Source organism: Podarcis bocagei (assembly GCF_964188305.1).
Source record: "Podarcis bocagei genome assembly, chromosome: 3".
Lineage (NCBI taxonomy): Eukaryota > Metazoa > Chordata > Lepidosauria > Squamata > Lacertidae > Podarcis > Podarcis bocagei.
The window spans coordinates 92153224-92169656 of NC_138127.1; the positions used below are offsets into that span (position 1 = coordinate 92153224).

Here is a 16433-nt window from a genome sequence, read left to right on the forward strand (position 1 = left end):
GCACTTTGACGTGCTTTCAAACTGCTAGGTTGGCAGGAGCAGGGACCGAGCAACGGGAGCTCACCCTGTCGCGGGGATTCGAACCGCTGACCTTCCGATCAACAAGCCCTAGGCTCTGTGGTTTAGACCACAGCACCAACCCGTGTCCCTTGTAGGAACATAGTCTGCCTTAAAACCAGCTGTCTGTCTAGCTCAATATGATTTACTCTGGTTGACAGCAGCTCTCTAGGATCTCAGAAAGAAGTCTTCAACCTCTGCTATTAGGTGGAAGTGTCTGGGATTGAACCTGAGATCTTCTGAAAGAACAGGAGGTTCCTATCACTGAGATATGGTCCACCTTTAAAGCTGGTTTGGCCACCTCCAGGCACAATTGCAGCATCTTGGACCCCTCATGCATCCTGCCCAAGGGCAGAGTGGGATTCAAACCCACACCTCCAGGCAGAGACTGTATCCTTATTGCAGAGCTATAGACAACCCAACCGTCCTGACCATAGCAATCAACCTTCCCTTTTTTGGCAGGAAATTCCCTTAGCCCAGCGCCGTTTCCTGCTGCTATCCTGGATTGTTAGATATCCCGTAGACTGTCCCCGGGACTGGTGAGGCTGCTGATCCCTTATTTTCAAATCCGAAAGTTGACAGTACCATTTTGCACAGGTAAAGTTGTGTGTACTTTGTGATTACGTGGAAGGTTCAATGGAAATGGTAAAATTTGAGGAGGGATTTTAAGGAGAAAAGAATTTGACTGATGGCTACATTTTTAATCAGGGCCTACACCATCTTTTCTCGCTTTGTCTACATTCTAACATTCAGGCATTTTCCCGTCACAACGCTTTACTGACATCACCTCTCTCTCTTTCTCTGTTCTGGCATGCCAAACATGTAATCCCTCAATTAGTCATTCCTTATGGCAAAAGTCTACAACTGTAATAGTTTTTCCTCCCTGATGAGCTCTGGACAGACCCGCAAAGGGACTGCAACCTCAAAAGCCTCTGCAAATGCAGGCCAAATGATGCGTTCCACCTCAGACATCAACACACGATTTGTCATATTGGATCAAACCACTGGTCCATCAAATCAGCTACCCTGCCCTGGGCAAGAACCAGCACCTTCTACACCAAAATACAAGGGGTCAGGGAGGGAGGGAAGGAAAGGAGAGGAGAGAGGGGAAACCTTTAACAATATGGGCCACTCACTGTATACATATCCCTTCTTGACACACAGTTAACTGACGGAAAAGCAGGACTGAACCAACATGATCTAAGCTCCACTGCCAAACAAAATGTTAAATCTGTATTTTTTAAAGTGACTAGAACTACAATAAATTCCACAGGTCAGCTGCTTATTTCATCCCAAAAAACTCCACTTTTCATACCTTGTTCTAAATTTATCAGCCAACCTCAATGAAATGCTCCCTTAGTTTCTGTCCCCCCCCCCCCACTTTCCCAGTTATTCACCTGGAGTTTTCGCAAACACCAATTACAGAAAGTACTGCGGAAGCCAGTGACAAAATAAAAGAGCCTGCTGTTTAAAACGCAATCACTTTAACAAGGCTGTTTCAGATACATAAAGGCCTACAAATTGGTTTGGGTCCTTTCATACCTAGACAGCCAAAGGCAAAGTATGACGACCGCAAAAGGAGCAACAATTATGAACTGTACGAAGCTCACTTTGTTTAGAAGTAAGAGTTAAAATGAATGAAAAGAGGTGTTCCAGGTGCTCTTCATTTTTAAAAATTCTTTTGCGGGAGAAAGACGGAAGAACCCTAGCTGTACGAGGATACAGCTCCTTGTGCATATAGCGAAACAGAGAAGTCAACATGAAAAAAGCCACTATCCTATGTGTCAGACCTCACTGCAAAATCTTTATAATTGCATTTACTTACTTATAGTTGCAGGGCAACTCACAGCAAGGAATAAAAATGCATGCATTTTTTGTATTCTTATTTGTAGCTCATTTCCCCCCAAAAGAGATGAGGAAAGGATACGTATTTTTATTCTCACGCCGACTCTAGATGAAATATAGCCAGGAACAGCTAGGGTGGTGGGTAGATCGAGGCTTGAACTGGAGTAGCATATAGTCGTACCTTGGTTGTCAAACTTAATCTGTTCTGGGAGTCTGTTCGACTCCCGGAACTGTTCAAAAACCAAGGTGCAGCTTCCAATTGGCTGCAGGGGCTTCCTGCACTCAATCGGAAGCTGTGGAGAATGTTCAGCTTCCAAAAAACATTTGCAAACCGCAACACTCAATTCTGGGTTTGCGGCGTTCGGGAGCTGATTTGTTCGGGAGCCAAGCCGTTCAACAACCAAGGTACTACTGTAGTTCCAAACTTCTGCTCCGTCATGTAGGTATCTTGGATTGGAAGCTGGACCAGTCAATCTTCTTCATCCTACCTTAACCAACGAGATTATTTCAAGGCTAGACACTAGGCTGCTTACCCCACAGACTTGCCTCCTTTAAGGAAGAATGAGAGAGAAATATTATAGATACACATGGAGGTTTGGCGGGGGGGATGACTTGATCCTTAGCAAGTTGGTGCACCTATTTTTTCAACAGAATGTTGTCCATGCTTTGTTAAGACATGCTTTGATAAAGTGAGTCGATGCGGTTTTCCATAGTACCATGCAGACTTTTGGCCACTGCGCAAAGATTGAGAAGTTGTACATGAAACAGGAAATTTTAACATGAATGACGACAGTGGTGAAAATGAGAACTCTGCTCCAAAATGTTTGGATAAATGGGCATGCTTATGAAACACTGAAAAAGGTACCCTGTTGTGCACTATGCTGCCATCATTTTCCATCTCCTTATCTGAAAATGCTTCAAATGGTAGAACGCTTATATGCATGCTTTGAAGTAGCTTCCTTTAATGTTTGTGCCTACCTTGATGTGGTAGCCATTCCTTGCCTCTTCCCTGAAAAGAGAGGAAATGGACTGACTTGATTTATTATAGAACATTTCTGAAGGGATTATGGATTTGCCATCAACACTCCAGCTAATTCACTCAAAATATGTGTGGGGTGACTTAACAGCCATGTAACGACTGTGGTGTGAAATAAGCGTCAGCCTTGCTGTTGCTGGCACCTGTCTGTCTCAGGAGACTATGGAGGTGTGCATGTTTGGGGGTCAAACCATTGGAGAGTTACAGCGCCTGATAGTAGAGACTTGATATGGGACAGACATGTTTTGTTGCAGCTGGGGCAGATGAAGGCATCCGCTTCTGCTGCTGCAAATGTGCCAAGGCATCTTTTCTCTGCATTCCTCCCAGCAGTCCTTTCTCCTGGGCTCACTGCTGTGGACACATGACCTGTCCGTCTGTCTCCAGGCACTACGGTTGCCCGCAAGGGATTTCCACACAGCAGGGTTGATACTGCTAGCCTTCGTTTCTCGTTTGCAGACATCTTTGCTCATAGCAACTAAGCAAACTAGGTGAGCAGTACAGTAAATGATAATGTTGGCAGATCCAGAACCACACACAATGGTAAGAAGAATCTAAAATGCTCGAAAGTTAACAGATGCTAAATTATCTGTGACAGTTCTTGGGGGGTGGGAATTAGAGATCTACAGCGGTCTGGTCAATAAAACTCTCTTTGATAGAAGTCACAAAAAGACAAAGAATTGTACGAATGCACAAGACAGGGAATGAAAAATAAAAATGGAAAACCTATGCCATTATACAAATAAATGGCACATTCCTCAGGCTGATCTCCGGTTCAATTCTCTCTGTTTAAAACTAATTAAAGGGAGAAAGACAAATGACGACAGGCATGTGGGAAGAGATTAGAGGTGTTTAGCTTAGCTTTTCCTTCCCATAGATGGGAGGGAAAAGAGGGCAAGTCAAGCACTCTGATTTAACATCAAAATATTAAGAAATGTTCAGAGAAAACAAAATGGAAAATTAAAACTTGAAACCACCCCCATACATGTTACACAACGTACCATAAAATATTCCCCAGAAAAGCTGTTCTTCTGCCCCTGCGGTAGCCCTGATCACAGTCACCCCCCCCCAAGTCAGCTATCCACAATATGAAGCAAGCACTACCAAATGAACAGCCCCTCTTCATCACCACCACCTGCTGCCTTATTTTTGAAGACAGGGGCACCCAGAGAGGCAGCTTTGATGCAGGTCTTTGCAAACAGGCAGATTGATATGGGAAACACCCAGGTCCCAAGACTTTTTAAAGGGATTAGTACTGGCACTCTTAACTGTACCTGAAATATTTCTGACTCAGCTGGTGCCATTGCAGAAGTCGTCCAACATCCACATCTTAGAAATACTTCTGAAGTCTAAAACCAATCACAAGGCTCGAGCCAGCCCTGCATTCAACAGAGGTCAGAATCTGATAGATATATTAAGAAATTGAGAGCCTGTGTGGTGCAACAGTTAAGAGTGTTGGGACTAGGGCCTGGGAGACGAGGGTTCAAATCCCCACTAGGCCATGAAGCTCACTGAATGACCTTGGGCTAGTCACTGTCTCTCAGCCTAATGTACCTCACAGGGTTGCTGTGTGGATGAAATGGGAGAACCTCGAGGTCTTTGGAGGTTAAGTACTTAATTTGTTCCGGAGGTCCATTCTTAACCTGAAACTGTTCTTAACCTGAAGCACCACTTTAGCTAATGGGGCCTCCTGCTGCTGCCACACCGCCGGAGCACGATTTCTGTTCTCATCCTGAAGCAAAGTTCTTAACCTGAAGCACTACTTCTGGGTTAGCGGAGTCTGTAACCTGAAGCGTATGTAACCTGAGGTACCACTGTATAGAAATGTTAAGAAGTAAATAAAATAAATAAAACCCATTTTAAATGTTGACAGGAATGCCACGTGTCATGCTTCCGGAAAGAAGACGTTCATCGGACTGGCAAGGTTCGGAAGGAACCTGGGAGAAACAAGTGCACAACAATGCGCTGTTTTCTCCATGCAGTTTCCTGCTTTTAAAAAAAGCATGAAGTCCACTACATAAGATATGCAGCGCAAGCGTTTTCACTTATCCACGAATCAGGAAGTCTATAGGCACCACTTTTTCTCAGACAGAAGCCATGTTTGAAGCAGCCCTCGGGCTCAAAGGAAAGGGCACTAGTCTCCGTGTATTCTCAGGCTGACCTGCTCCAGCAATTTCTAATGCATAGCACAGTTTTGTGGAAGCTATTAGGTTGCAGTCAGCTGTGACTTATTTTCTATTTAATGCATTGTATATCAAAAGAATGTAAACCACCTCGTCTGCTTCATGCTTTTATTCTCCCTTTTTTCCATTTCCTCCTTATCAGAGGCTTTCTCCCATTCTATTTGCGGTACATCTTCGTCCTCCTCTGCTTCACCCGCTCCTCCTTCTTTCTGATCTTTACTTTGCTCTCTTGCTTCGTGCGTCCGCCTTTGATCCCGCAAGTTGCCAATACCGGCTTTCCTCAGGTTGGTATCTTGCAGTGGGTTTGGACTGCTATAGCCTCAATCAGCCCCAGCTGGCTAGGGCTGATGGGAGGTGTAATCCAAAACAGCTGGAGGATACCAGGTTAGGGTCAGCTGCTATACACCCTCAAAGCTCTTCTCTCTCATCAGTCCTTGATCTGTTTCCTTTCATGGTTTGAGGTCTTCTCCTAGCATTGAACACAGCAGCCGGCTTTTGAGATGACGCACACAGTGCCCATGTAGAAGAACTGAGTGAATCACAACTGTCCAGAGCCTTTGAAGGGCAAGACAAGATGCCTAAGAAGGAGCTGTTGGGAAGCGGCGGTTTTCTTGACACATGCTATTCCCCCCCACCCAATATGATCAGAACATTACAAGTTGAAGGCTCAGTTCAAGCTTCTTCCCTGCTCATTGGTAAAAGGGAAAAGGACAAGATGACTATTTGAAGCAACAACAAAAAAAGGAAGCAATTGGAGTGGAGTATCTTGCTTAATCACTTCAAATTCTGACCTTCGCTAAAGGTTGCTTGACGTGTAATACAGATTTGATAAATACAACCACCCATCAGTAAAATAAGAGGTTCATGCAGTGAATATAAGGAGGGTCTTCCTGAATCAAACCAAAGGTCTATCCAGACCATCATTCAGTTGAATGAGAAGCCCATAAGCAGGATGACGGGGAAACAGGAGTTTCCCATTGGTAGTCTCCAGCAACTGGCATTCAGTGGTGTACTGATTTGCTTCTGTGTTATCATTTAATGTGTTATATTATGTTATTAGAATCAGAGAGTTGTAGAGTTGAAAGGGAACCAAAGGGTCATTGCAGCCCAACTCCTTGCAACGCAGGAATATCAACTAAAGCATCCATGACTGATGGCCATTTAACCTCTGCTCAAAAACCTCCATGAAGGAGAGTCTACCCTTTCCTGAGGAAATCTGTTCCACTGTCAAACCGCTCTTACTACTGTCAGAATGTTCTTCCTATTGTTTAGTCAGAATCTCATTTCTTGTCGTTTGAGTCCATTGGTTCAGGTCTTACCCTCTGGAGCAGCAGAAAATGAGCTTGTTCCATCTTCCATATGATAGCCCTTTAGATCCTTGAAGACGGCTATCAAAGCAACTTTCAGTCTCCTTTCCTCCAGGCTAAACATACCAAGCTCTCTCCACCGTTCCTCATAAGGCTTGGTTTCCAGGTCCTTTTAGCATCTCAGTCACTCTGATCTGCTCACATTCCAGCTTGCCAATAGCCTTCTTAAACTGTGGCGCCCAGAACTGAACATAGTACTCCAGGTGGGATCTGACCAAGGCAGAATAGAGCAGTACTATTACGTCCCTTGATCTGGACACTATACTTCTGTTAATGCAGCCTACAATAGCATTCACTTTTTTGCTGCTGCTGTATCACACACTGTTGACTCATGTCCTTTGTTTAAAGGCTTGATATACCACTTAAACATCAAAACTTCCAAGCAGTTTACACAAAATATAAATTAAAAACACCAATAAAATCACGTGTTAAAAATAAGTTGACCGAATTTTTACCAAAATTTAGGTAAAGGTTTCTTCATTTTTAATCAAAAATTAAAAATGTATAACGCTGCAAGTTCATGACTATTATTTATTATGTTTCTTACCTGCCCTTTACCACAAGGTCCAATGACCGCTTACAATAAATAAAAGCACAATAAAATTAAAACTACTGTAGAAACAAAAGCTCATAATTTCAAAACAGAAATTTAATACAACTCCAGTAACCACGGGCAACAGTATCCTTCATGAAGTTCATCTAATTCCATTTTAAAGTGATCCAAGCTGGAGGCCATCACAGCATATTGTAAATTCCATAGTTTGGGGGTAGAAGGTCATCCTGCTCTTTGATGCAAGAAAGGCCAAGACCACAAATATCAAAACCAGGTTCCACCCAAGGGTAATGGGAAAGCCCAGCACAGCACAGATTGGATGCCACACATGTTCAGCCAGAGTGAAAGTCAGGCTCACAGCTGGGTCTGCCTGAAATACAGGTACTGAAATCTAAAGTGCCAAACTGTCTAGCAATGTAATATAGTGGTACCTCAGGTTAAGAACTTAATTTGTTCTGGAGGTCCGTTCTTAACCTGAGGTACCACTTTAGCTAATGGGACCTCCTGCTGCTGCCACCGCACGATTTCTGATCTCATCCTGAAACAAAGTTCTGAACCCGAGGTACTATTTCTGGGTTAGCCGAGTCTGCAACCTGAAGCGTCTGTAACCTGAAGCATCTGTAACCCGAGGTACCACTGTATTGCTTAACATATTAAGGCTGGAATCCCAAGGATATGTTATTATTAGTGACTAAGTCCTATTCAAGTCAATAGGCCTGCTTACACGCTCACACTGTACGACTGCATAGCTAATAAAACCCAAGGATATTAAGGTATTTAACTGCTTTAACTACATGGATAAACACGCAAGGCACTTTGCTAAATAGCAAAAAAGATGTACCAACTGTTGCGTAATTCGGAGGAAGTCAATTTGTCTAATGACAACATTCGCCAACGGAAATCTACTTTTCTCCAAAAAAGCCAATTAAAATTTGATTATTCAAACCAGGGCTTTTATCTCATTAGCATATATTTTTAAGTGTTAATTTAAACCATCCACCCCATTTACTGCCTGCAAAGTTCTGAGCAGAAAACACTAGATACTGTCTGCCGAGTTCGGAAGAATGTACTGTGTCAATTCCATTTCATTCACATTTGCAAACGTTTCCCCATAGAAGCTGGGATAAGGGCGGGGAACCACGTCCTATTCAGCTCAAACCATGGTTGAGTAGCTTTCCAAAGCTTGTCTCAGTTGGCAGCTCCGTCTATTCCTCCTCACTGAAGTCTCTTTTTTGCAAATCACTGAGCTGAGTTCACTCCCGATAATTCATTTTTATTTGTATTATTAAGTCTCATCCCACGCCTTTCCCTCTCTTCCTCTCATCACCGGCATTTGCCTAATATAGACTGAAATCTCTCGGAAGTACAAGGCAGTATTAAAGCACTACATAACCACCATAAAATAAAACTGTGATAAAAAACCTCCAGATTCTCTTTATAGCCCTCATGATAACGGAGGCCTTTCCTTGGGCTTTGAATTCTGGGAGAGTGTGTGTGTGTGTTAAAAATGCAGGCAACCCAAATTCAAAACACTACTGCATATGTCATAATTCCGCAGTCTTTTCTGTCTCTTTGCAATGCTTTCAACATATTTATGACTCTTGGTTCTCTCCTTCTACAACTATCCTTCATCCAAATAGCAACCCGTTGTCATACAAGCCAACTGTGTGCGACTAGGATGCTACAAGAATGACAAGGAAACAGCGGGCTGGACACCTCGGCTGCCAGTCCATGCATTTTATGGACCACCAAACCAGTCAAAATGCCAAGGAGACTGCTCTCACAAAGAGGAACACAGCCAGATTCTCCCATCTCTGCCGACACAGGGCGATAGCCAACGTTACTCATGATCAAGACTTCTGGAACTACGTGAAATTTCATTGCTTCACTTCTTCAGCTCCATCGCCGTCAACGGTCCGAAGTTCTCCTCCCACCCCTGACATCACAACCGCACCATTTCTCCTTTCTGTGTGCCCTGAATGCCTCAGGGTGTCTTTCCTCAGGAAAAACCCCTTAGCCCTCATTATTTAAATAAATAAATAAAGAGTCCCTCCTGAAACAAAGCCAAAACAATCAACCTAAATGCGCATTCATCCATGTTCCCCTTGACCCATTATCTTCCCCCAACACACACATATGATGCCCCCAGTTTTAGAAACTCAAATACAAAGGCTAGGCCCCAAATGGCCCCTTAAACCTGGGCTGTGGTTGCCACAAGAGAATGTCTGTTCGCCAAGGGATTGGACTAGATGACCCTCGGGGTCCCTTCCAACGCTGCAATTCTTCAATTCTAGAATTCTATTCTCTCAACTGCATTGTTTGAGTGCTGGTTGCAGTTACAAGAATTCACTTGTCCCAGTATGGAAGGAGAAACACACACAAGAGAAATGGTATTAGTTATGGACTAAGGCTGTTTTTTTAGGGACATGGATGGCGCTGTGGGTTAAACCACAGAGCCTAGGGCTTGGCGATCAGAAGGTCGGCGGTTTGAATCCCCGCAATGGGGTGAACTCCTGTTGCTCGGTCCCTGCTCCTGCCAACCCAGCAGTTTGAAAGCACGTCAAAGTGCAAGTAGATCAATGGGTACCGCTCCGGCGGGAAGGTAAACAGCGTTTCTGTGTGCTGCTCTGGTTTGCCAGGAGCAGCTTAGTCATGCTGGCCACATGACCCAGAAGCTGTACACCGGCTCCCTCAGCCAATAAAGCGAGATGAGCGCCGCAACCCCAGAGTCGGTCATGACTGGACCTAATGCTCAGGGGTCCCTTTACCTTTAAGGCTGTTTTTAAACTGTGGTTACCAACCTGGCACCCAGAAATCTCCTCATAGTCACAACTGGACCCATGCCAGTAGCAAAACGCGCCTGGTGCCTAGCTAATTTCTAACACTGGCTGCCCCTCAACATAAAATCTAGATTTTAAGAGGACTTGTGTTTGTGCGCAAGCCACTACACACCCACTGATGGTGCTATGTAAATAAACTAACTACACCAGAATGCCCAAGAAGTAGCCTCTTTCTCTGCTATATGGCCAACAAACTACATCTGTTTTTGGCTGCCTGTTCATAAAAGATTAGAGAAGCAGCACTGGCTTTGCACATAAACCTTTCTTCATCCATCTTCCCACGTTTTTCCTGACCTGCATTTGATATTAAATTATATGCATTTAAAATTAATTTGTTCCCAATGATTTATTCCCTGCAAAAGAATAGCTGTATGTGGCTGTGTTTTGTGCCACCACCTAGCTACCTATTATTGGTATGCCAATTGATTATGTTCTCACCACCTTCTGTTTTCATATTTGAATTTCATTAGTGCTCTTTGCTCCCTCTTCTAGATTCATTTATTATGCTAAATGAGACCTAATCCGCGTCCCTGGTGAACTCATTAGACACTTTCCCAATTAACCACGCTGCTATTTATAATTGTGCTTTGTTTGTGGTACATCAGCCATTTTTTAATTCATGTAAAAGCATCACTCTCGGTGTTGCCAATTCTCCACATTTTTCAAATTAAGATTCTTGAGATAACTGCATTTTCTCCCGGGCAGCAACTCTGTACCCATTTACTTCTGAGTAGACATGTACTGGACTGCACTGTCAGAGATATGGTTCTTGGAAGCACATCAGTATAAAAACAATCTGTTTTAATTTGAATAAATTTCTAGCCTTCAGAAGATTAATAGAACAATGGTTGTCTGACTTTAGAAGAGTAAGGAAGTAAGACAACACCTACCACTACCAAATATAATTTAAATATGTTTAAGGTGCACAATTCTCAGTCGGTTCCATGATTTAGGAAGGGAGGAAGACAAGATTCTGATAGCTTGGATTTCACAACTTTCTGTGGCTTTGGAAGATGTAATCAGTCTCAATTCTTAAGAGCAAATCTTGTTTTTCTGCATTGAAACAAGAATTCCAAAGCTAACTTAAAAGGCTGCCTTAGGAAATCTCACTCAATGATTTTATAAATATCATATCACGTTGCTTATTGCATTTAGGAAGCATATTTTCAAAACAGAAAAACATGTTTTGAGTGGCTCATTTGTTCTTTATTAGTGCTTCCGGCTGCTTCTTGCTGACAGTTCCACAATGCCCTTATAAGCTCTTTCTGTGGAGTAGACCAAACCGTAATTTTGGCTGAAGGCTTGAGCATACATTTAGAACTCTAGAGTACAGTCAATTCTCAACAGATATGACAAAGAGAGGAAATCTACAGAATTACCACGAGGCAAACTTGGCTTTCAAGTAGTAACTAAACTGATTGATTACAAAGATCAGTTGCTTACTGCAGCAGTCAACATGACTCACAAAAAATGCTCATTTTCAGTACCAACGTTTGTTTCCTAATCCTCTTTTACTCCTTGAGCTTCCTCTTTTTTGAATTTGCTACACTTGCACCAACTCTTGGGGAGGGCACCAAGGCACATTACATATTTCAGGTTTGAAACTAGTGGCAAACAATTTTAGAACCATTGCAGAGATCAAACCAGGAACAAATTAGCACTGTCATAACGTAATATTTTGAACTTTCAAAAAATCCACAACGTTCTTTGAGCTTCTTTAATCTGCTGTCAGGACAGCGTAAGGAAAACAGATCACCCAAACCTGAACTCAGCTGGTGAGGCCAACAAAGTACCTTTTTAGGAGACTACTCCCCTTCCTCCACGAGAAAATGCAAAACATCTAACCAGAAGACTAACCTGCATTACAAAGTGTTCTCATTAGACAACCGAGGCAATGGCACCGTTGACTGGGTGCAAACAGTGAGCTGCTATAGGGCAGCAGACAAGTGTGTCGTTTCCAGCGAGCAATTCTTACCTTGGTGAACGTAGACAAGCCACTGTTTCTCCAGCCTGCGTTCCCCCATCCTCAGACTTCAACAGGGGGATAACACAGCTTTGTTTTAGGGCTGGGCGATATCTGGTTTTCAATATCGCGATATACCATCAGCTAAACATCTCAACTTATCAATATATCACAATATCATGATAGTAACTCCTGCCGCCGCCAGGCCTCCAGTGATTCTGCCGTCACCATTGGGCCTTAAAGGCTGTTGCCACTACTGCCTGTGAGGTCCCTGCTGTTTCTGCCACCACTGCTTCTGTCGCCTAGCAAGCCTGCTGGCAGTCCCAGATTATTTGTATTCCCATGACTCATCACTGTACTTTGGATTGTCCTGAATACCACAATTTGGAAGCCAAGCCCATAACCCAAAGTTTGGATGCATTTTGGCTTACCTGTTGATGAAACTAACTGTGTGGTGATTGATAATAATGACATCTATCCGTTTTAGAGCCCTAAGTAGTAGCAGTTGCCAAGTAAGTAGCCTGTTTGTCTCTGCATAGTTCCATCTTTATCGTGATGTTTAGCTGGCGATATATCGCGATGTTGAAAACCAGATATTGACGAGCCCTCACACACATTGTGATTCACAATATACTGCCAGGTCAAATATTATGAAACAGATATCATGACGTGACCTTCAAACCGGTTTTGGACAATATATTGATATATCACCCAGCCCTACTTTGCCTGATCGGCTGTTGTGAGGAGTAGCTATCATTGTTTTTAGTGGTTTGACTACCATGTGGCATTTATGCAGCCCTTAAAAACGACAGGCAATTCCATATTTCAACACAACTTTTTGGATTGCAATAACATGTTTCCACTAAATAGGATGCAAAAGATTATTCAACCGACAGCCCCAACTTCTTTGTTATCTGAGCAACAGAATATACATTCATGCAGAGAAAGGCGCACTCTCCGTTATTTTCCTGCTTTCAGAGGCAGCACGAAGCATGAGACACACCTGACGATAAGGCAATTATGTAGGATGGTTAGGTGATAAAGAGAGCAATGTCAAGAAGCGCATCTGAATGGTGGCTATAATGCATATGAATGGTTACACGCCCACATCTAAGGCGGTTAATTAGAAGCAGAAGCCACCAGAGAAAGAAAAGCTCAAAACGGCTGATAGGTGACACAAAGATGCACTATTTATTGAATTTTTCCAAGCATCAACGTTTACCTTTTGTTAAATCAGTCTTTGAAGAAGGCTGGCTTGTTGTTTCTTCAGGGCCTTTGTTACTGCTTTCTGAGGCATCGCTGCCAGTTTCGTCGTCATCGTCGTCTTCACTGTCTGTATAATCGCTGTCATCACTCTCACTCTCTGCTCTCTCATATTCACTGTCATCCGACTCCTCGTCTTCAGATTCCTGGCCAGGAGAATTCACTTCAGGCAAGAGCTTTGGTCTTTTGGCATCTTCGGGACTCCCCGCAGTGCTGCCTCCCATACTGCTCAAACCTTGAGGAGGTCGCTTCTGAGCCAACAGTTTTGGATTTAGGATGTTGATCGGCCTGCTGTCCTCGGACGTCTGTAATGCTGGATTCCTGCTGTCCTTACCAGAGGGGGAACTCTTCTTTCTGGCATTGCCCCCACCTTTATTCCCACGCAGCTGCTTCATAAGGCTTTTGGTTTTGGGATGCTTCCAAGCCACTAGATTCAAGCTGAAAGAGAAACTACTGTTAGCTCTCCACCTTATCACAGTTTAAGTTGCCACAGAAACTGTAACTAACCATTTGTTGGCAAGCAGGCCAACTTGTGCGCAGTTCAGGGCAAGAAACAGCTGCACCAAAAGCTAATTTACAAAGCTGGACGCTTGTCTTATTCTCTGAGTTGGGGGACAGACTATGACACTGTGTGTATATGGGGCAGGCTCATGAGGTTGATATATATATTTTGCTACAACCCCACAACAGAATTGTAGTGCTTAGATTCTTACAGAAAAGAAATACAGAGGTGTGTATTCCCATTTATATTGTGATGCTCTAATGAACTGGCAGTAAAAGCATCTAGCTACTCATTAGGCCTCAATGGATGCTGCCTTCTGTCTGGTGCTTTACAAAGTTGGGTGCCTCTATCTGCTTTAAAGAGATGACCCACTAAAATGATTATATTCCTTGGCAAGAAAAGCAATGGAATAGAAACTACCATTAGAGGCTTTGAGGTAAATTCCTACTCCGTTTTGTCCAGGGCTCCTGATGTTCTCAAAATTCTGCACAGGAAAAGCCTTTGATAATGCAACATACTAGGTTTAATCCTAAAACATTCTGCTGGGTCTGACCCAGGAGTTACAATGCAGTCCTATACATATTTATTTGGACATTATTCTGACTAACTTCAATGGGTGATTGGGTTTAGAATTTCAGTACAATATATGGCCATGGAAAAAGAGTATTCTAGTCGTTCTTTGGCATTTCATTGACAGTAAATAGCAAAAAGCAACAGGAGAACATCTGGCACCTTAAAAATTAACATTTTTGGCACATTTTTTGAGACCTGGACCTCATAACTTTTTGCAGCAACTAGCTGAGTTACTCAGTTGGTCCCTTTGCAACAGAGATGGAGAACCTTTGACCCTCCAGATGTTCTTGGACTACAGCTCCCATCATCCCTGCTCACTGGTCATTCTGGTTGCAATCCAACATCATTTGGAGTGCCATAGGTTCCCCATCCCTGTTTTATATCTTTTATCTCAGCTCTACCTGACCCAAGTGGGGAAGGGAAACTCAGTCTATATCAGGGGTCAGCAACCTTTTTCAGCCGTGGGTCAGTCCACCGTCCCTCAGACCATGTGGTGGGCCGGACTATATGGGGGGGGTGAACGAATTCCTATGTCCCACAAATAACCCAGAGATGCATTTTTAATAAAAGGACACATTCTACTCATGTAAAAACATAGTGATTCCCTGACCATCCGCGGGCCGAATTTAGAAGGCGATTGGTCTGCATCTGGCCCACAGGCCTTAGGTTGCCTACCCCTGGTCTATGTGCTTGCTTCCCAAATGGCTGGTGCTGGGGGAGGAAACAAATCCAGCCTAATCCCATGATCCATTTACACATTTAGTTAAGCAGTATTTTTTCCTCTGTTATCTCCTGCCACTCCTCTGTCCTGGAACCTACATATGATTTTACTATGGTCTCCCCTCTAGGCACTGACCAGGCCCAGAACTGGTGGCTTTAGCAAGGTGATGGCCTCATGTGTCTTTACACCGTACTCCAAAACTTGACTCATAACTAACTGCATGCAGGACCAGTTAGCCTTTTTTCTGTTAAAGTCTATTTTCCAGAGGTCTTGTGTTTGGTAGAGATCTTAGGTAAGCTGAGGAAGAGCATTTGCTCTGCACCTGTTTCCCACCATGCCCATACTCAGAAGTCCTTAAAAGCATATCACAGGGTGATCCCACAGCAATTAAATTCTAGTAGACAAATTCACAGTAGACAGTTACATGACTATGTATTCCATATTCGGAAATGGCATTTAGTACTAATGTTTATCAGAAGCCGGCAGCAAAGCAATGAAGCAAAGGTGTCATCTCCATCCTGCACCAGACCGTGGACCCGATGGATTTTGGTCTGATCCAAAAAGGCAACTCTCATATTCTTTGTTGTTCAATCATCGCATTCCACACAGCTAAGATGTGGGATGTTTTATGAGACAGAAATGTGGCACACAGAAGCAAGAGACCCTTTTAAATTGCTTATGAAAGTGTTGGGTTGGAGTAGAACTCCGAGGAGGGCAATAAAGGATGCCCCTTCTTCAAGTCACAAAGACACTGGATTAAATATACAATGTTTTGAGGGTATAAGATAGAGAGATGCCCTAGGGTCGCCACTTTCAGAAAATGGGTTTTGTAACTTTACTACCAGACAGAAATCAAAAGGTAAGCTTTATAGCCAATAGCAATTAACAGTTAAACTGTATTGCTAACCTGTTATGAGGCTAATAAAGGAACAGAGCTAGTACCTGTAAGAAAGTGCCAAATCTAATGTACATGGTGTTGTCTTTGGATTTTTAGCAAGCGTACCGTTCAGATCTTCCACTCAATCAAAATGCAGAGGTCAGGGCTAGAGGTGACATTTAGGGTGGTTTGAAAATGCAGCCCTCCTCCTCATGTGGTGCAAATGACTTAAGGGGACCAATAACTGAAATAAATCTAATGGGGAGACAGAGGTGGGTGCCATGAGCACATCAGTGACAGCAAACCTCAGAACTCTAGATGACCTCCCACTTAGTGGTTTAATGTAGCTTGAAAAACAGTTTAAGGGTGAAGTGAGATATATGCCATTAATGTTCCTTCTGCAATAAGTTATAGATCCATGTAAGGGAATCTATTCTGTGAAGCGCATGGTAAGAAAACCACAGCTGGATTGGACGGTCTAATGCAAGGGTGTGGAGGGTGGTTATTGTTTTATTGCTCCTTTTTCAAACTATTATTTGTGCTTTTATCTTGTGTTTTTATATTGTGAAACGTCCTGAGATCTTTTGTTGAAGGGCAGTATATATATAAATCAAACAAACGACGAATAAATAAGTACTAGTAGATCTCTGGGTGAC

General features: G+C 43.2%; 1 protein-coding gene and 1 long non-coding RNA gene across 2 annotated transcripts in view; one reads left to right on the forward strand and one right to left on the reverse strand.

Moving 5' to 3' along the window:
• LOC308584288 overlaps window positions 1–16433 on the forward strand; it is a 162007-nt gene that overhangs the window by 59744 nt on the left and 85830 nt on the right. The gene's annotated exons all lie outside the window — the stretch shown is intronic.
• The window catches only part of RRP36 (ribosomal RNA processing 36), a 31562-nt gene that overhangs the window by 13779 nt on the left and 1350 nt on the right, over window positions 1–16433 (reverse strand). The window contains exon 2 of the mRNA XM_081188760.1: window positions 13064–13542. Coding sequence (XP_081044886.1) covers window positions 13064–13499 — 436 coding nt within the window. The 5' untranslated portion in view covers window positions 13500–13542. The remainder of the gene's footprint in view (window positions 1–13063; window positions 13543–16433) is intronic.